Source organism: Erythrolamprus reginae, chromosome 2 (genome assembly GCF_031021105.1).
Source record: "Erythrolamprus reginae isolate rEryReg1 chromosome 2, rEryReg1.hap1, whole genome shotgun sequence".
NCBI lineage: Eukaryota > Metazoa > Chordata > Lepidosauria > Squamata > Dipsadidae > Erythrolamprus > Erythrolamprus reginae.
Genome location: NC_091951.1, coordinates 159,532,258 through 159,553,013, shown reverse-complemented (window position 1 = coordinate 159,553,013; position 20,756 = coordinate 159,532,258). Strand labels below are relative to the sequence as shown.

The window sequence follows — 20,756 nt, the reverse complement described above, 5'->3', positions numbered from 1 at the left end:
ACAACAGAATATTTGACAGGCTTTCCTTGTTTTGCTAGGAAATTGAGATAGCAACAACATTTTTCTATTTTTCATACAAACTATTGACAAAGATAAAACCAGAGAATAATGCAAACAATCAAAGAGAAACCAAATGTTTCTTCATTTTCCTGCTCTTAGGGTTCCTGCCTTTTAAATGGTAATTCCTATTTGCAAGCTACATTGTATGTCATTTCTAAATAAAAGGTAAGTCCTGTTTTATTTTATTTTATTTGTGCATTTGAGTCAATGTTGATTCCTGGCAACTGCTGGACTAATCTCTGCAGTTTTGTTGGCAAGATTTTTGAAGTGGTTTGCCATTACCTCTTTCTTAGGACCTGGGGCATTCCTGCTGCCTTAACCACTACACCCAGCTGACTCAAAATAAAAAGTAAACCTAGCATTTAAACTGGTCAATACTCTTTTGTCAGAATTCACTGGTTTTTTTCAGTTGAACCTAGCCAGTCACTAATTCAGTGGAACAGAACTGATAGAGCAGAACCTGGCACATTGAATTGATCATTTATTTAATGGTTTGGCTGTGTGTTAAACCAGAATGTTATGTTTTCTGAATATAAAAAGGCTGTGGATTTATCCATATTCATTTATTTCTCCAGCTTGAATTTGGGTAGGAGAGGGAACTTGGGCTCTAGAGTCATGTTGAACTTTACTTTACAGTTTACACTCCCGGTGCAGAGGGAAATGTAAAAGCTTGCCAATGAGCAAATTCTACTTGTGAGGTGGCTACAATACAGAATACCACAGAATATCTTTTAGTTACTGGTTGGATGCTATGACTCAGAGTCTGAGCTGATTCTCAGGCATCAACGCTTTTGCTTTCAAAGAAACATGAAGTTACATTACACAGATATTGCACAGTACTAAAAAAAAGAGAAAAAAAAAGAATGCACTTTGCAGAAGGGATAATGCTCCAAAACCATATCCAAATCAAATATAAACAAATTGGCCTAGCTGGAAAAAAAGAAAGAAAGAAAGAAGCCAGAACATTTACAAATAAAAGTGACTGACATAATTGTATCACAGTTGTGATCAAGCACATGCCAATTAAGAACATAAGTCTGGAGAAAACTGTTCTATGTGTCACAGGAATGCTACAAAGATTCCTGCTCCACCTTTTTGGTGCCACCTGAGCTGCTATTACATGTAGGTTCATAAGCAAGGCTTTTCTCCTATATAATAGGCTTATTTCTCTTCCCACTGACATTTACACTGAGAGCAAATGTTGAGAACTAAGCAGTGAGCCAGCATAACCTGGGCATCTGCATTATATGCAATAGCAGCCATGAACCTGGGGAAATTAGAAGGTTTTCAATGATTTTGACCTCTGGGAATTTCCCATAATGAGCTCCAACTTGCTTAATGTGAATATTTCAAGTATGCTGCTCAAATATACTACTATGGGGAATCCACTGTTTTTTGTTTCCTGGTGGGGAAAAACCAAGAGATTATGCACATCTCATATTGTCAAAGAGATATGCATGAACTTGATGTTACAATATGCATACATTGTTCAAAGCACAGAAGAAATGGATCTCTTGCATTAGTTCAATATCCCTCTTTTTTCTAACCAACAAAATCCAAGGGAATTTGAGTTTCCATTCCCATATCTAGCTAAGCTTCTTAGCAAGTCAATCAGGCTGTCATAAATATAGGCATTCGAAGAGGAGATGATTCATAATAGTCTCTTCTGCAATTCTACAACACAACAGTGTCCAAACATCTTCCTGATAATCTCTCCATCACATCCACCAGGACATTTTCAGAAAGATAAGGCAAAATACTACCTCTAATTTGTTCTGTCGGGCTCTCTGGTAGAATCCTCCCAAAAATTCACAGGTACAAATTTCAGACACACACACGTTTGAAAATTCAAAACAATGTTCTTTATAATGAAAATTCACTTAAACCAAGCCCTCTTTTGGTATAGCAAAGAGCACTCATCTCCAAACAAACTGGTAATTTGTACAAGTCCCTTATCAGTTCTGTGATACTTAGCTTGCAGCTGTGAGGCAATTCACAGTCCTTCTTCTTTCACAAAGTGAAACACACTTTGCTCTGGTTTAGTTTCAAAGCGGGGAAAAATCAGTACACAAAAAGTCAAAGTCAGTAAAGCAGTCACGAAACACAAGGATCAGATAATCCTCCACAATGGCCAAACCCACAGGCTGCTATTTATAGCAGCCTCACTAATTACCACAGCCCCACCTAACCACAGGTGGCCTCATTTTCTTTGATAATAATCTCTCAGTTGTTGTTGCCTATGCATCGCTCTCCGCATGCGTGGCTGTATCATTAACTCTTGTTCTGAATCCAAGGAGGAGCTACCGTGTTTCCCCGATAGTAAGACACCCCAGATTGTAAGACGTATTGGGGGTTTCAGAGGGGTCGGCTAATATAAGCCGTACCCCGAAAGTAAGACATATGTCTTACTTTCGGGGAAACACGGGGGTATTGCGGGGGGGGGGGGGGGGAGCCCGATGACGTCAGGAAGACCCAGGGAAGGTTTCTTTGGCCGCCCAGCAGCTGATCTGCTCGGCAGCGCGGCAGCAGCCCTGGCGGCAAGGCACAAAGGATTTCCCTCGGTCTGGGTCGGTTGCTGGGACGAGCGCCTTCGCTGCAAGCCGCCGCCCGCTCAGCTCGCTTCGGACCAGCGCCGTCCTTCGCCTCGCCGCGGCGCCACCGCCTCTTCCCCGGCTTGGCAAAGCGAAGGACGGCGCTGGTCCGAAGCGAGCCGAGTGGCCGGCCGGAGCTGCGCCCTCCTTCGCCCGCCTCCTTTCCGGCAGGCAGGTGGGGCTGCCCAACTGCGCAGAGCGGCTCCTCCCCTCCAGACGCGTGTCGGGGAAGCGTGTCGGTTGCTGGGACGAGTGCCTTCGCTGCAAGCCACCGCCCGCTCGGCTCGCTTCGGACCAGCGCCGTCCTTCGCTTTGCCAAGACGGGGAAGAGGCGGTGGCAGTGAGGCGAAGGACGGCGCTCCCCTCCGCTCGGCTCGCTTCGGACCAGCGCCGTCCTTTGCCTCGCTGCGGTGCCACCGCCTCTTCCCCGGCTTGGCAAAGCGAAGGACAGCGCTAGTCCGAAGCGAGCTGAGCGGGCGGCGGCTTGCAGCGAAGGCGCTCGTCCCAGCAACCGACCCGCTTTCCCGACACGCGTCTGGAGGGGAGGAGCCGCTCTGCGCAGTTGGGCAGCCCCACCTGCCTGCCGGAAAGGAGGCGGGCGAAGGTGGGCGCAGCTCCAGCCGCCCGCTCGGCTCGCTTCGGACCAGCGCCGTCCTTCGCTTTGCCAAGCCGGGGAAGAGGCAATGGCGCCGCGGCGAGGCGAAGGACGGCGCTGGTCCAAAGCGAGCCGAGCGGGGCGGCGGCTTGCAGCGAAGGCGCTCGTCCCAGCAACCGAGTCCTGCCGAGGCTCGGTTGCAAGCGGCCAGCGAGGCCGACTGGCTCCGAAGCGAGCGGCCGGAGCTGCGCCCTCCTTCGCCCGCCTCCTTTCCGGCAGGCAGGTGGGGCTGCCCAACTGCGCAGAGCGGCTCCTCCCCTCCAGACACACGCTTCCCCGACACGCGTCTGCGGCTCCACGCGTGCACCGAGGGAAATCCTTTGTGCCTTGCCGCCGAGCTCTCCCAGCTGCTCGGCGGCCGCAAGCCTCTCCCTGCCACCGCGCTGCCGAGCAGATCAGCTGCTGGGCGGCCGAAGAAATCTTCCCTGGGTCTTCCCCGCCGCCCACGCAAAGGGGAAACCCCAATCTTCGCCTCCTCGCTGCTGCGCCACTGAAAGGACCCTTTCAATTTTTTTCCAATGTAAGACATACCCCAAAAGTAAGACGTAGTGGGGCTTTTGGGGGTAAAAAGAAAACGGGGAAACACGGTAGATAATTGATCTCCTTCTGAGCTGTCTGCCACTCTCCTCCTCCCTGTCACTCATGTCTTCTTGGTCAGAGGAGCCTTCATCAGCAGATTCCACCGGGGGCAAAACAGGCCTGCAGCATGTGGATGTCTCCCCCACATCCACAGTCCTTGGGGCAGGAGCAGGGCCAGAGCTAACCACAACATAATTTAAGATGCCCGAAAGAGAATATTCCCTCTCACACCAAGAATGGACCCACATTTCTTGTCAGAAAATCAAATGAAACACTGGTATTTGCTTTCTAACTGTGACACCTGAAATGGCTCTCAAATGTATAACAGTAGGGAGAATAGAAATCAGAGTTCTATCATACAATGGGATTATTTGATACTAGTGCCACTAAAACACTGATTGGAGGAATTTTTGCAATATAATAAGTGTCAGAAGAATGCAGTCTACCTTTGTTACGAAAACCTTGATGAGGTGAAGGGGCTTGTGTGAATAAATGAAATTGTGGGTTATGTCATCGGATATATATATGATTCTTTTGTCAAGTCACCCTGGTATACCCAAATATAGGAGGGAGCATACTGCTTCCCTTTGTCTCTCAGCCCCACCAGGGGTCATATTCCAAGGCAGATAAACTTTTATAGCTGACAACTATAATCTGTAAGTACTGTATAACGTATTTTTTGCTGATAATCTCCCTTCATTTTCATTATCAGCAAAAAATATGTTACAAACACACACACATACATATCTGTATCTGTATGCACATGGGTATATATGTGTGTATGTATGTAAAATCTGCCAACCAGCATTGGACCAGTATAGCAGATTATGGTGTCTTCCGCATGCTAATACATTATCAAAAACAGCCCTCATTCCCTGGAGACCCTAGGGCAGTGACGGCGAACCTTTCTTCTCTTGGGTGCCGAAAGAGCATGTGTGGGCAGTATCACGCATGCACGAGTGCCCACACCCATAATTCAATGTCTGGGGAAGGTGAAAACAGCTTCACCTGCCCCCCAGAGGCCGGAAATGACTTGTTTCCCAACTTCTGGTTGGCCCAGTAGGCTCGTATTTCGCCCTCCCCAGGCTCCAAAGGCTTCCCTAGAGCTGGAGGGGAGTAAAAACGCCCTCCCCCATGCCCCTGGAGGCTCTCTGGAAGCCAAAAACACGCTCCCAGAGCCTCTGTGCGGGCCAGGAATTAGCTGGTTTGCACACATATGCAGGTTGGAGCTGCGCTAGGTCAACGACTTGTGGGCCAGTAGATATGGCTTCGCGTACCACCTGTGGCACCCGAGCCATAGGTTCGCCATCACTGCCCTAGAGCAACTACCCAGTACCCACAACAGTGGGAAGACCTTCCCCAAAGTAGAGGATGCTAAGAATCATCGGGTTAAATCAGGCTGACATTGGACTTTGGACAAAGGAATGGTCAACTTCTATTCCATTTGCTTTCAGTCTGTAGCCAGAGCTATCACTAACACCCGGGATATTTTATTACACATAACTGTGCAAATGAAGAACTGGGGAGGTTTTCCTTTGATTTGCTCCTGACAGCTTTTGAATCTAATGGAAGAAATAGAAGTGAGGGGAAAAGAAAAGGACAAGCTAAATTGACAGTTTAGATCTTTATCAGGACACCTAAATTGATTATTCCTTTAGCTTCCCTGGCAGCTCAGAAGAATGCAAGAGATTTGAAGGGAGTATGAAACAAATACTTTGAATGATAAGCCTTTTCCAAATGGTTTGCTTACATCATCTTGTTTATGGTCTGCATAACAAAATAAATCCGGCAGGACCAGGATGGATGGAGGCCTTTTAAATTTTAGCAAGCAGCACTCTGCTAAATAGGCTAGCTTTCCCATCATTCCCATTTAGAGGAAGGTTTGTTTACATTCTCAATTGTAGCCCAGTCTGTAAATACTTTGGAGTCTATGGCTGCCTTTGCATGAAGGTGTAAGCAAATTAAATGAATAAAATGTTAGCAGAGGTGAGAGGAAGGACCTTGGCAACCTTATCCCATGTCTAGATGCAGGAGATTCTGATAAGGATGAAATTCAACGAGATTCGTCAATGAAAGACAGCCTTGTGTTCTGATTTCTCATAACCATCCTTGTTACTCTCCTTGGAGTTGTATGAAAGGTGCCAGCACAACCTGCATCTTGCAGACTCACAGAAATCTGAGAAAGCAGAGATAGACTACTCTCCTTTGCAGTTCATCTCCTCCAAAGATGCTTGGGCTGGCAATGCTATAGAAGGCTTTTTTATATAAATTAATTATATAAGCCTAAATTAAGACTTCAATTATTCTTAGCCTGATGCTGAGCCAACATCCCCCTATTGTATCGCCCCTTCTGTCTCAGGAATGAGATCAATTCTGTTTGGAATATAATTAATTTCTTTTGTTTAGGCAGCACTTTCTTTCCTGATTATTAGATTTTATATCTATTTTATAAGATGCTTCTGGTTTCTCTTGATGAATGTTAATCAAGACAAAATGAATATGGTACCAGAGTTTACTAGAGTTTGCTCTTGTCAAACTGTAGGTAACCTAGAAGTTTATTTGTTATTGAAAATGGAGCATCCTTCCCAGGATTTCAAAGTAACTAGAAGTGACTATAATGATGCTTTTCTAAAGGGCTTCATGAATCTGCAGAGCCATTCTGGTCTCTTTTCTTTACAGGAATTATGTATGATGTTTTTGTTTTGTCATTTACCTTCCTGACTTCCACAATAATTGAATGAAAAACTACTCCTGTTGAAGCCTCACTTTCTCAGTCCATAAAATGGGATTTATAAAGAAATTCTTTGCCTCCTGTGAGATGGGAAGCACACAAACAAATGTTCAGGAACAAACACTGTGGAGAGCAAGTCTTCTCTTGCAAGACATATTGGTGTGGAAAAATCTAATTTAAAAAAAATCAAGCAAATGTCTGTGCAAACGTAAAATGTTCCATAATTCTGGAAACTGGAGAATAATATTTTTTCTCTTTTTTAAAAGTATAAAAAGCAAAGATCCAAACTCAGGGGTTACACTGAAAATGTAACAGGCCAGGAACCAAAATACCTGTCTATATTAGTATTTAGTACTGTTTTTATACCATTCCCCAATTTTATCCTTTGTCAATAGTGTGCTCTGGATTCTTAATTGCTTTTTTCCATGGTGAGCAACAGAAGCCACAAGGGAAAGACTCTAAATGCAACCAATAACTAGAAGAAAAATAATTCTCAGACATGGCTTACATTTATTACATCCCACTGTGTTTCTGAAAACAAATCTTTTTCTTAGTTAGGGTCCTTCAACAAGCTACACGGGAGACTATTTTGCTTTCTCATTATACAGTCAGACCATCTTGGTTTATAAACAAGCCCTGAGTAGGACTAGTAAACTCTAGATATGGCAACACAGAACCACAGAGGTCTTGGTATTTCTTCATTACGTGCTAGAAGTTACCTGGAATTTGATACATGTCTGATAGTACCAATTAAAATAATATTCTTCTATAGATGCTCATATGACCAAAGGGAAGGAATCCTAATTTTCCTGAAATGGTGCTGAGACATAAATGCAGCCCATTCTTATGGTTACTCTCGTGAATACTTGCTACTAAATTAGCAAATAATATAATGGCATCCTTTCACTGTTAACAGTATCTTCTGGATTGATGGCAGGGAATGGGCGTGAGTGACAGGGTGCTTTGCTGGATCTCCTCATTCTTCTGCAGCTGGTTCCATCCAGAGGATGGTCAGGTGAGAGGTTGAGTTCAAAGCCTTTGATTTGTGGGTGCCGCAGGTGCAGAGATTCTCAGGTCCAGGTTTATTATCTATGAGGCAACTAGGAGTGGTCATCATCAATATGCTGAAGATATTCGACTGTTCATCTTGACTTCTGGTCATTCAAGTGATGATGTCCAAGCTTTGTACTATTGCTGCAAGCTTGGGGAGTCGGAATAGGGCAGAATAGATTCAAACTCAGTTCTAGCAACTTTGGGTAGCTGTGGCTTCCTTGATCATCTGATTTTGCAATGCCCCATTCAGACCTGATGGGCATGTGGCAGCTGAGTCCATGAAGGTGTTTGCACTGGTGCAGTTTGTATGCCAGCTGCATCCTTTTTTGGACTGGGAGCCCCCCCCCCCACAGTTTGTTATTGTTAGTTGAGATGTCCTGTCTGACTCATTATGACCCCATGGACAACATTCCTCCAAGCCTTCCTTTTCTCTACCATCCTCTGGACTCCATCTAAACTCATGCCGACTGCTTCAGTGACTCCATCCAGCCACCTCATTCTCTGCTGTCTTCTTTTGCCATCAAAAGAAAGCCCTACTGCTCACTACTTGCTTATAGTTAGCATCAGTTCCCAGCATCAGGCTCTTCTCCAGTGAGCCCTTCCTTCTCATTAGGTGGCCACAGTAGTTGAGTTTCATCTTCAGGATCTGGCCTTCTAAAGAGTTGATCTCCCCTTAGGACTGACCGGTTTGATCACCTTGCAGTCCAAGGGATTCGCAGGGGTTTTCTCCAGCACCATAGTTGAAAGACCTCAATTCTTTGGCACTCAGCCTTTCTATATGGTGCAGCTTTCACAGCCATACATTGCAACTGGGAAAACCTTGACTCCACACTTCTGTTGGCAGGGTGGTGTCTCTGCTTTTTAGTATGCCCATTTTTCATAGCTTTGCTCCCCAGGAACAAGTGTCTTTTAATTTCTTGGCTGTAGGCTCCATCTACAGTGCTCTTAGAGCCCAGGAAAATAAAATCTGTCACTATCTCCATTTCCCCCCCCCATCTATTTGCCGGGAATTGAAAGGGCTGGATACCATGATATTAGTTTTCTTCATTTTGAGTATCAAGCCACCTTTTGCACTCTCCTTCTTCACCTGCATTAAGAGGCTCTTTAGTACTTCTCTTTCTGCATTAGAGTAGTATAATCTGCATATTTGAGGCTGTTAATATTTCTCCCGGCAATCTTAATTCCAATTTTTGATTCATCTAGTCCCACCTTTCTCATGATGTACTCTGCATGTAAGTTGAATAGGCAGGGCAACAGTATGTATGTATGTATGTATGTATGTATGTATGTATGTATGTATGTATGTATGTATTTAATTAATTAAATAATTAATTATTTATTAGATTTGTATGCCGCCCCTCTCCGTAGACTTGGGGCGGCTCACAACACAATAAAACAATTTATAACAAATCTAATAATTAAAAAAAACATTTAAAAAACCCATTATTAAGCAGACATACATACAAGCATACCATACATAAATTGTATAGGCCCGGGGGAGATATCTCAATTCCCCCATGCCTGGTGACAAAGGTGGGTTTTAAGGAGTTTACGAAAGGCAAGGAGGGTGGGGGCAGTTCTAATCTCCAAGGGGAGCTGGTTCCAGAGGGTCGGGGCCACCACAGAGAAGGCTCTTCCCCTGGCCCCCGCCAGACAACATTGTTTAGTCGATGGGACCCGGAGAAGGCCAACTCTGTGGGACCTAATCGGTCTCTGGGATTCGTGCGGCAGGAGGCGGTCTCGGAGTATACACTCTTACCGGACTCCTTTCCCAATTTTGAACCAATCAGTGGTTCTGTGTCCAGTTATCACTGTTGCTTAGAGTTATCTTGCAGTTATCCCTGTTTTAGTCCCTTCAAGGTGGAATGCTCCAATGCATTCTACCACAAAGTGCCCATGAAAACCACCTCAAAACTGCAACTGGTCCAGAATATGACACCATGAGCAATGAAGGGCAAGTTGCACTAGCTTTCTCTAGTGCTCCATCTTTCCTTTTGTATTGAGCTATGAGAATAACCCTCAGGAGGGAAAGGAAAGGCTGCAGCCAAGGTAGCAGTCGGATAAGAGAAATCTGAGCCCAGAGCAGGAATGGAATTAGAGAAAGCATCTCAGACTGGGCCCTCTCTTGTTCTCCTTGGGAGAAAGACAAGGAAGGGGCAATATAGTCAGAGTTACGAGATTCTGTCACTGTGACCCTACAGTAAAAGTACCTTTGGTATTTGCGACTTTAGCATTCATATCAAAAGGCTGACATCTCAGGAATAACATCCTTATGGAGAGACATATGATTTTCAACCTTAAATGAACCTTAATAACTGGGCTTCTCTTTAAGCCTTGAATTAGTGTGCCATTTTTGTGTCAGGTGATGGGGTGGTGTTTTGTGGATCTCCTTCCTCTGGGCACAACACTCCTACAACAGTTTTTATTTTGCAGTTGCAAGAATTGTTTTAGAACCAGGAGGCCTTGAAATGTGAGAGATCAATAAAGCAACACTTTAGTTTAGCAGAGCATACTATAGCTACTGACTTCTTAGGGGACAGATAGTTCCAGGAACAGCAGCATCTTTCTAACTATAAACAAGTAGTGAGCAGTAGGGCTTTCTTTTGATGAAACAGAAGTGCCTCCAGTACCACAGCCAGGTCAATTTCTGCATCACTCACCAGCAGAGGGAGCCACATGCTAAGAAGCAGGATGGCCCAGTCTCCCTTGGGCCTTAAAAGACTGCAAGGGATTAATACCTCTCACAAGAGGAGAGGTTCAGATGTTATTTGTTGCAAAGTCATCTGCAAGACACTGAAAGTAACCTATAGATAAGCATTCCCTAATTACTTTCCTATACAGCAGACTGTGAAGTCATCATGAAGAGAAAACTGTACACACAACCAGGAGCCAGGTGGCCAGGGCAGACTAACATCTATTTAAGGAGGTGTCTAGTGGTTTTTAAATAGGAAAAAAAAAGGAACATTATTGACTCATGTTCACTTCTCAGGTTTCTTATACCCCGAGGATGAGTAGCACACTGCTGACCTCTGATTTCTTTTTAGTTAAAATAGGAAAGGCAAACTTTTAGTGGGGTGTTAAGAGTAAAGTAGGCACACGAGCAAGATGTTTTGCTGACCTCCTTCCGAGCCTTTCGAAACCATATTTTTGCATGCAATTTGTCTTTTGAACGATTACTTGTTTGTTACTTTATTCCCAAGGTCTAGATCCTTCTGTTAAGAGAGAAAAGACTTGGAGTTTGATTATTTGCATCTGGCGTTTATTATCTTTACAAAGAACTCGGGGTGGCAAACATACCCAATATACTTTGCTTCTAATCTAATCTTCCTTCTCCTACTTTCCCCATATTAACCCCAGGATGAAATGCTCCCGGATACCTATCTGTCGTCGGACAGCCAGTCACGAAGGCAGTGCGAGGTTCCGCCTACCCACCCGGATGCCGTCATTTGGGTTCTCTTACCCTCTGCGCATGCGCAATGCATTCTGTGCATGTGCAGAGGGTAAAAGAACCCAAATGGCAGCGTCTGGCTGGGTGGGTGGTGCTTTGCACTGCCTTCGCGATTGGCTCTCTGATGATGGACAGACATGAGCGAACTGGGAGCATTTCACCCTTGCATTAACCCTGCGAGGTAGGTTGGGCTGGAAGAGAGTGACTGACCCAAGGTTGCCCTGTTGTCTTCCATGGTTAAAGTGGGACCAGAACTCATGGTCTCTTGGTTTCTAGCCTGGGGTCTTAACCACTAGAGCAGTGATGGTGAACCTTTTTCCCCCCGGGTGCCGAAAGAGTGTGTGTACCCGCTATTGCGCATGCGTGAATGCCTACACTCATAATTCAATGCCTGGGGAGGGCAGAAACAGCTTCACCCACCCCACTGGAGGCCCTTCTGTTGGGCTCAGTAGGCTCATGTTTCACCCTCCCCAGGCTCCAAAGGCTTCCCTGAAGCCGGGGGAGAGTAAAAACGCCCTCCCCATCCCTATGGAGGCTCTCTGGAAGCCAAAAATGCCCTCTCAGAGCCTCCGTGCAAGCCAAAAATCAGCTCGCCAGGATACACATACATATTGGAGCTAACTAGGGCAATGGCTTGTGTGCCAGCAGATATGGCTCCGCATGCCACCTGTGGCACCCGTGCCATAGGTTCAACATCACTACCTAGACCCAACAGGCTCTCATTGGCTGCACTCCCAATATTCAGGCAGCAAGATTTGAATACGTGAAGCTGCATCTACTATTGGTACAAGCACAGAGTTTAGTTGTGTTAAGAGAGATTGTGATGCTCTTCTCTGCTTCCATGATCAGGCTCTTTTGCAAACTTTTCATTTATGTATGGTATATTATTTTTTTACTTTGTAACATATCACATACTTCCTGCCATTGTAGATTTTAAATGCGCCGTGGTGGCACAGTGGTTGCAATGCAGTATTGCAGGCTAACTCTGCCAATGGCCAGTAAATCGATCTTGACCAGGCTTCCATCCATGTATTATGCACAGTTTGTTTTAGTGGCCATTCTAAGGTACAATGGCACTGAAAAAAGTGACTTATGACTGTTTTCACACTGATGACCGTTGCAGCATTTCCATGGTCATGTGATCAAAATCCAGTCTTTAGGCAAGTGTCTCATATTTATGACAGTTGCAGTGCCCTGGGTGATGTGACCCCCCTTTGCAAATATCTGACAAGCAAAGTCAATGAGGAAACCAGATTCATTTAACAACCCTGTTATTAAATGAACCCTGTTATTAAATGAGTCTACGGAGAGGGGCAGCATACAAATCTAATAAATAATAATAATAATAACAACAACAACAACAACAACAACAACTTAAGAAGTTTAGTGATTCACTTAACAACTGTGGCAAGAATGATTGTAAAACAGCACACAACTCATTAAAGAAGTGTCTGGCTTAGCCGCAGAAATTTTGGGCTCAATGGTGGTCTTAAGACAAGGATCCCTATATATCCCTGTTGAGGACCACGAAGCCTATCCTCCCCTTTCCTTTTGGGAGCCATCTCTCCCTATTTGAAAGACACAAAAGGGGGAGACAGGCCTGTTCGTTCTGCCATAAAGTCTTTCTGTATTAATCCCTTAATGTTAAGAAAAGTGCTGGTGCTGCCTTGTGCAAATGCATCTTTGAAAAGAACCCAACTATAACCATGTGAAGGCTGTTTCTTTAAATGTATCTGGATATAATGGCAACTCTCCAGTTCTGGTCCTTAACAAAGGAGTAAGTACCAACAGTCATGAACCAATTGCAGAGCCCCCCGCCCTCTTTACTGTATATTATTCCCAGACTGGATTGTTTTCTTAGGATGGCACTGTATATTCAATTTTATTGCCGGTTTGCCTTTAGACTGCATGCTACATGGAATTTATAGGTTTATAGGTTATGACCTATAAAGCCCTTCATGGCATTGGACCAGAATATCTCCGGGACTGCCTTCTGCCGCACGAATCCCAGCGACCGGTTAGGTCCCACAGAGTTGGCCTTCTCCGGGTCCCGCCGACTAAACAATGTTGTTTGGCGGGACTCAGGAGAAGAGCCTTCTTTGTGGTGGCCCCGACCCTCTGGAACCAGCTCCCCCCAGAGATCAGAACTGCCCCCACCCTCCTTGCCTTTCGTGAAGTTCTTAAGACCCATCTCTGCCGTCAGGCATGGGGGAACTGAGACATCTCCCCCGGGCCTATACAGTTTATACATGGTATGTTTGTGTGTATGCTTGCTTTTAATAATGGGGGTTTCAGTGTTTTTTAAATTATTAGATTTGTTCTTACATTGTCTTTGTTATTGTTGTGAGCCGCCCCGAGTCTACGGAGAGGGACGGCATACAAATCTAATAAATAATAATAATAATAATAATAATAATAATAATAATTTATTATTTATGGCTTTTGATTTTATCGTGATGTAAACCACCTTGGAAATCAAAGAAAAGGCAAAGCAATGATATTCTAAAACAATACACCACTCTGGAATCCTTTGGAGCTCAAGTGATCTAACCAGGGGTGGGTTCTAACATACCTCGCTGCCAGTTTGATTTCTCCCATGCCACGTGGCTGCACCTTGTGGGCGCGTGCATGGTACAGTGCCAAAAAAAAAAATCTGTTTTTTTTTTAAAGAGCCAAAAAGCAAGTTGGTGATTCATGTGCAGTGCCAGAAATTCGACATCTGTGCATGCGTAGAAGAAAAAAGTAAAAATAAAATCCCCCCTCCCCAAATTTAAAGAAACTTTTAAAAAAGATGGCGATGCCCATGGACCGGTACCCAGCAGGTGACTATTGGTTTGGGTAAACCAGTTGGAACTGGAAGGAACCCACCTCTGGATCTAACATGTTATATTGGGATGATTAGATACCAGTGACAGTGGTAGGATATCAATCTTAAAATCAACAAATGAAGAAAATAAAATATTGAACTATGCAACAGGAAAAAAGAAGAATAATGGCAGGAAGATTCAACAAATTTTCCTTATATTGCTAAAATCTCATTTCAAATACTATTTTTCAGTCTCTCTCTGACTCAATGTATGCAGAACAACCCCATTGTTTTGAGTCACCTGGGTAGTTTCACCAAAAATATACTTTTCATCTGTTGTTTGTGAACACAACCATATGAATATCAATCTGCTTTGCGATGCAAGACAAGGAGGAAAATATCAAGAAAATACTAAGGCAGTGAAAATTCACTAACGTAATAAGCTGGATTTGTTATGCATTCAAAAGTAAAGACACAATTTTAGGACTTGAAATGTGCTCGTTCTTGTAGGGAAATCTGAAACTTGCCACTGCCGCCCTGCATTGTGAGAAAAATCTTCCAGGGAATTGTTTATGGTGGCTTGGCGGTGCAATGATTTAGAATGCAATATTGCAAGCTAATTCTGACGACTGCCAGCAGTTCAATCCTGACCAGCTCAAGGTTGACTCAGCCTTCCATCTTTCTGAGGTCGGTAAAATAAGGACCCAGATTGCCGGGGGCAGTATGCTGACATTTGTAAACCACTCAGAAAGTGCTGTTAAAGCACTATGAGGCCGTATATAAGTCTGCTATTGCTATTGCTTCTATCTGATCCTGCTCCTGAAAACCCAAACTTTGTTACAGCAATAATCATCTTCTGAAAGCATCATATGTGATTAAGTAAATTTGGGAGCAAATAAACTTTCTCCAGAAAACAAATTTAAAAAAAAACATATACAACATGGGCACTGTTGGGTCGCTGGTGCTCTCTGAGCTTGGTTTTTTCCTTCCAGATGTTTCATTACTAAACTAGGGGACATCATGTCAACCGGGATAACCTCCTATGGGCAGGATGCAGAATTGCATCTCAATGGATCAGCAAAAAATTCAAAAGAAGGGGCTTGACTTCATGAACAACTGCTTTTTAAAGGAATATCATTCAGATTCCCTGTCCCGTAAGAATAATTGTTGGAATTTTATCCTGCTCTAATCCTCCATTTTGATTAGTTGTAGTTGATTAGTCCCAATAATGCACAGCTGATTTTTCCCCCTACAGTTTCTCATGGTTGCTGCATAGGGCATCTCTCTATTTTTGTTTTCAGGCAAAAGGGAGGAAGGTAGATTAGCCCATTCTTCATTTTCTCTGAAAAATGCCCCTCCAAATAATAATCTTCTCATCCCAAGTATCACTTACATGACAAAAATAGCGCTTAGAATTGCAGCCCTCTTCACTATTTTCATTGTCTCTCCTCTTGTATGATACCAAACTTTATGGCTCTGACTATGGAAGAACATATTGGAGATAAATGTCTTCATGGGATTTGGTGCAATTATGCCTCTGTGATCCTGGGACATCAATAGGTGTTGAATTGCTGAGCTGATTTTCTTCCAGCTCTGCGCAGTGCAGCTTAAAACTGCAACGTTCCCTTTTTCAAAACTCTGCAGGGTTTCAGGTGGGAATTCCCAGTGGGAATCTCTGCCGTTCCCTGCCTCACAATCCCGTGGCTTTCTCCTTTTTCTACCCTGCACCTGTGGGGCTGTTAGAATATTCATGACTGGGAGGGCCAGTGGTATGTCAGCCAATGAATAGGCATAGCAGCTAAGTTAGCCAATGAGAGCTAAACACTTTTGAGTCTGTGCAGAGAATCGAAACTGAAACTGGAAAGCTGGTTGTGGCTCAGTTCACTCTGTACTCTGTCCACTCTGAACTGAAAGAAAGCTTGTCTGCTGCTGGAAATGAAACTGTTTGTAGCTGTTGCTACACCGAAGAAATAATCTACTTTTGCTATTGTATATATATCTTACTATGTTTAAAAAGAAGTTAATGAATCCATCTGAATCAGTTATCTGAGTATGCTTCTGGTTTTGATTTTTGCAACAACCTCAGATACAGTATGTTCTCCTTGGGAAGCTTTGTAGTTAGTGACTTGATTTCTTTCTTACTTTTCGGCTGCAGAAGTCAAGGAAACATCAGGCAGGGACAGGACAAATGTATCACCTGGAGGCTGATTTGGGCACTTCCTTATTGGGCAACTAGAGGAAGCGGTGGTCAGTTCATCTTGTGCTGCACAGAGGACACAGGTGGGCTGTTGGGACTGATAAAGAGGGTTTGAGAAATGTTTGACAACAACCCCACCAGCAGCATATATTGTAGTACCATCTCCTCCTTTCCTTCAAATCTTCCCATGTCATAGGAGCACATAGGGATTATTTGCAAAATAGAGTCAGGCTTTGATCAAAGTCATGATTTCCATTGACTTTTTTTTGACCTTGTATCTCCTTCCTGGAGGCCTTGTCCTTGAGATAGCTTGGTTGCGTCATATTATCTCAAAAATTGTCAGAGTTCTGTACCTCTGTGGTGTGAGTTAGATGTGAGAATAAAAAAGATGGGAAACAAGATTTAAAGGCTCACACTGATTTTAGTGACTAGAACCGGGATTTAAAGTAAGTATAAATGGAGCATTGCTGTATTTTGGCCACGAAGAAGGAGTGATTGGAGCCTGGAATATTAGAATAATGGCTGTGACTTAGCACAGCATAAGAAAAGGAAGAAAATGTACTTCTTCATCTCATCTCTTCAAAATGTACCATTCATCTCATTTTCCTTGGTAATGCTATAAAATGCAAAGTCACTCTGAAAAGCACCCTTGGACCGAAGACCAAAGATGGGCAAGTTCCAAACAGGCCTCCTAGCTGGATCGCCTGGTGCTCAATAAGAACCATCTGTCTATCTGCTTCTGGCTGATGGTTACTGCCTGAGCATTATTAGTATCGATTCTCAACGGTGGTTGCATTAAGCTGGTCTGATGCTCAATGTATCAAATGGGAAGTCATTTCAATCTTCCAGCTTGCTAATTAGTACCCTGTCAATGGGCCAGCGAGGAGGGCCTATATGGTAAAATGACTGCATTAATTTTGTACGCTCCTTCCAAAGTATAAAGGTCTCTGTGACCAAGTCACAAAGCACAAAGCCACTTTTGTTCTGGCAGTCACTGCTGACATATCCCGGATCTTATCAACAAATGAATACAGTATTCATAATTCATGAAACACCTCAGAAGATTACATCAGCCCTTCTGACATTTTATATATATTTATATATATATATACACACACACATGCACATCCTGTTATGCCAGCCATTGATCCCTACCTTAACATCTAAAGCAGCAGAGAAAGATTTCAAGTCCCACAGTACGTTACGACCAATCCCCAAATCTTAAGTACAGATTTCACCAGGAGTCAAAAACAAGATTCATTTTCTGGACATTTGCATGACAAAGGAGGAAACCTATTTTCTATATTACAACACAAAGGTCACAGCCATCGTAGATTTAAATACGAGTGTCAAAATTGGAACAAAGGCAATATTCATCACAAACATTTTGAAAAAATGGGATTTGTATATCCCCAAATACCTCCTGAAAAATAGAAGAATAGAGACAAGGTGGGAAGAATATACACAGGTCTTGGAGCTTTGGTGCCCTGTTATTTGAATAACATGGCAACGATTTCTGAATTCCATTTTTTGGCAATAAGCTGACTCCCAAAGCAAAGAGCAACCCCCTCCTTTCATCTTGCTGCGCTAGATTCAGGAGCGTTATTAGACACCCATGATGTAGAGATTTAAGACAAACAGGCTGTTTTTGTTTTTCAAGTACTAACATGGCCTAGGAAGTGTTAAAAGGAATGCCATTTCTTTTAAACCAAGTAACAAGATTAGAAGGTCCATCCCTCCCATGCTGTTTGTACATAAGAGGAAAGAGAGCACTCACCTCCCTGTTTACTTCTGTCAAGATAGATTGAAACCCTTCGGGCCAGACCTGTGAGAAGACAGGGATTAAGGGGTTGATGCTAAGGGTAAGTTGATCAGCCAAAGCAAAACAAATCTTTAAAAGGAGTCGAAAACACAACCCAAAAGGAACAGAAAAGAACAGAGTTAGAGAGAAGCAGTAGCAAAAGCTTCTATTCAGGAAAGGAAGGAAGACGAGCAACTTGACTCAAGCAGCCATCCTAGGAAGCCATTAATCATGGGAAGGGGAGTGGGGAAGGGTTATTTTTGGTGGTAGGGATGGGTTTTGGAGTCATGCTCCCAACTGATCTGACATTGTCTTCTCTAATCATAGCCTTTTTTCTGAAAAGTGCCTTATGTTCAAAGGAGCACGAGAAATGAAAATATTGCTCTGAGTGACTCTGTAGCAGAAACCAATCCCCAAAACGTGAAGGAAATAAATCAAACAGGAAACAGCAAGCATACCTTCTTCAGGCCACACTTTCTGAGCCAAGTTGTGGAGTCATATTATAGGCTTCGGCAAAGCATACTTCAGTGATTTCCTAATGACCACTCCAGTTTAGGAGAGGCAGCACAATTTATAGAGGCAGTGCTCTAACAACTGCCTTAAGTGGATAAATGAGTCCTACAAGGGGATACATTTGAAGTTAAAAAAATGTTTTTTTTAAAAAAAACCTGAATGTTGAGTAGAGATGGAAGGTAATGGCTGCGGACAGAGGGGGGAAATTAAATTTTAGATATTTATTGAGAGTACCTTGGCCATAGAAATCTATTTAATCCAGGGAGAGAATTTCTTGCTCCCTTTAAGACAGGCATTTTCATCCCTGAAAGGAACCGAGGCAGCTAGAAACACATTATAAGGTTGGTAATGGTTGTTTTCCCCATTGCAAAGCTTCCCTGTTACAGTTCAACAGCAGTCCAAGCCTTGTGCAGATGAGTTGGACTGCTGATCTGACTTAGGAAAAAACAACACTTAGTGTCTGTTCCTCCTGCCTTTCCAAAATCCATTTAGTATCAACAAAATCCCATTTTGTTGATGCTGTAAGAAGTGGGCAATCACCCGTTTAGACATGATGCTGTCTTTTAATAAACCTTTAAATGTCCTCCTTGTCAAATAAGATGTATAATTCTTGTAAGGTCTGACATATCAATTACACAAATCAAATTTGGCCTTTTCAAATTACAACTGAAATCCTAACAACCAGTCCTTTAGGTCTAATCCAGCCTCTACTTACAATTTTACAGAGCCAAAACCTGAATTTAACTCTCTCTGCTTTTATAGCCGATTCTCTATTTTAACAAGTGCAATGAAATAATTAAACGGATCTATTATTTATTCAGTTTATGCTTCATAAAAATAGTTCTTTCTAAGGTCTATCAAATGCCAGAGGAGCTTAAGAGTGGGTTAAACAGTGGATTAGCTATAAAGTCTATTGATCCTGAGTTTGTAAAACTGATTAAAATTTCAGGGGCTATATGCACGTATTATAGAAAAAGATATCAAGGTATGATTTCCAGAGCTTCTTGAAGGAAAGTAATAAATTATTCCTCTGACATTTTTTATATCGCAACTCTCATTTTGTCAGACTGTACATTACAGGGAAGGAAAAACCAGCAACCCTACAGAAGAGTGTGAAAAGTCTAATCAAATGGAAATGCTTTGGCACTGTGGTCTTCTGGCAGGTTTCTCATTCTAGTCTAAAGCTCTGGATTTCTTGCTATCTCCCATCCAAATAAAAGCAGTCCTTGACTTACAATGGCAAATGGTACGGAATTTCCTACACTAAACAATGTGGGCATTAACTAAACTCCATGGGCATTAACTAAACGCATGGGAAAGACGTGGGGCGATGTGTGTGAAGGTGCACAAGGATGTGTAAGGAGTATGGCAACGGCTGGGGAGAATGGGTGTGAATGCAAGGGAGGTGCAGGGAAGCTTTGTGAGGGTGCGCAGGTATGTATAAGAAAGGTGCAGCGAGGCTCAGAGAGGATGCACAAGCATGAGTAGGGGATGTGCGAGGTGCAGTGAGGCTGGGGAGGTGCATGAGGGTTGAGATACCCAGAGAGAGTGCATGGGAGTGTTCGAGAAAGGCATGATGAAGCTTGGGGAAGGTATGCAAGTGGTGGAGATGCATGGTGAGATTTGGGGACAGGATGCAGGAGTGCACAAATGGCTGGTTTGGTGCGAGCACAGAGGGGCTCGGTGGGAGAAACTTACCCCAGCATTTTGTGAACTTCCCTCCCAGCTTCCCCACTGACTTTTTGGGAAAGCCTGCTGAGAAGTTCACAAATAGCAATCATATGATCACAGGAAGCTGCAACTAGTTGTAAGTGTGAATTGGTTGCCATATATGCAGATCGTGACCACAAGACCATGAGGTTGCTGGGACAGCCAGAACTCTGAGGATCGGTCTTAAGCACAATTTGTTCACCACTTGCTAAACAAATCATTGTAAGTCAAGAAGTACCTGTGTTCATAAAATCGGATTAGGTTTTTTTTGGAGATGGTCAGCTTGCTCTAGGGCTAGGCATTTGCTTGGCTCCAGAGCACCATCAAAAATGCTGAATTAGAGCGGTCAAGAATTTCTTTTGTGCAATTGCAATTTTTGGTGGAGTTTGCATTTATTTCTCAATGTTTTTATTACAATCTGAGTTAGTTTTATGCTGAATTGTCCAGTCCAAAATTAAACCGGATTTAATACATAACATATTGACCTTGAACAGCCGCCCTTCTTCATTGCATCTTGGGATCCTTTCTTTCAGTGTCATATTACGGTGGGATGTTTTACATAAATCAAAACACTAGATAATAAGCAATTCCAATTTGCTCTTATTCTTCTTG

General features: G+C 43.4%; 1 protein-coding gene across 2 annotated transcripts in view; it reads right to left on the bottom strand.

Annotated features, from left to right (window-relative positions):
* RPTOR (regulatory associated protein of MTOR complex 1) overlaps positions 1–20,756 on the bottom strand; it is a 494,232-nt gene that overhangs the window by 40,043 nt on the left and 433,433 nt on the right. The window contains exon 29 of one of the 2 annotated variants that reach the window (XM_070740207.1): positions 17,898–17,945. The exons of the other annotated variant lie outside the window; for it this stretch is intronic. Within the exon in view, the coding sequence (XP_070596308.1) occupies positions 17,898–17,945 (48 nt within the window). The remainder of the gene's footprint in view (positions 1–17,897; positions 17,946–20,756) is intronic. 2 annotated transcript variants of the gene reach the window in all.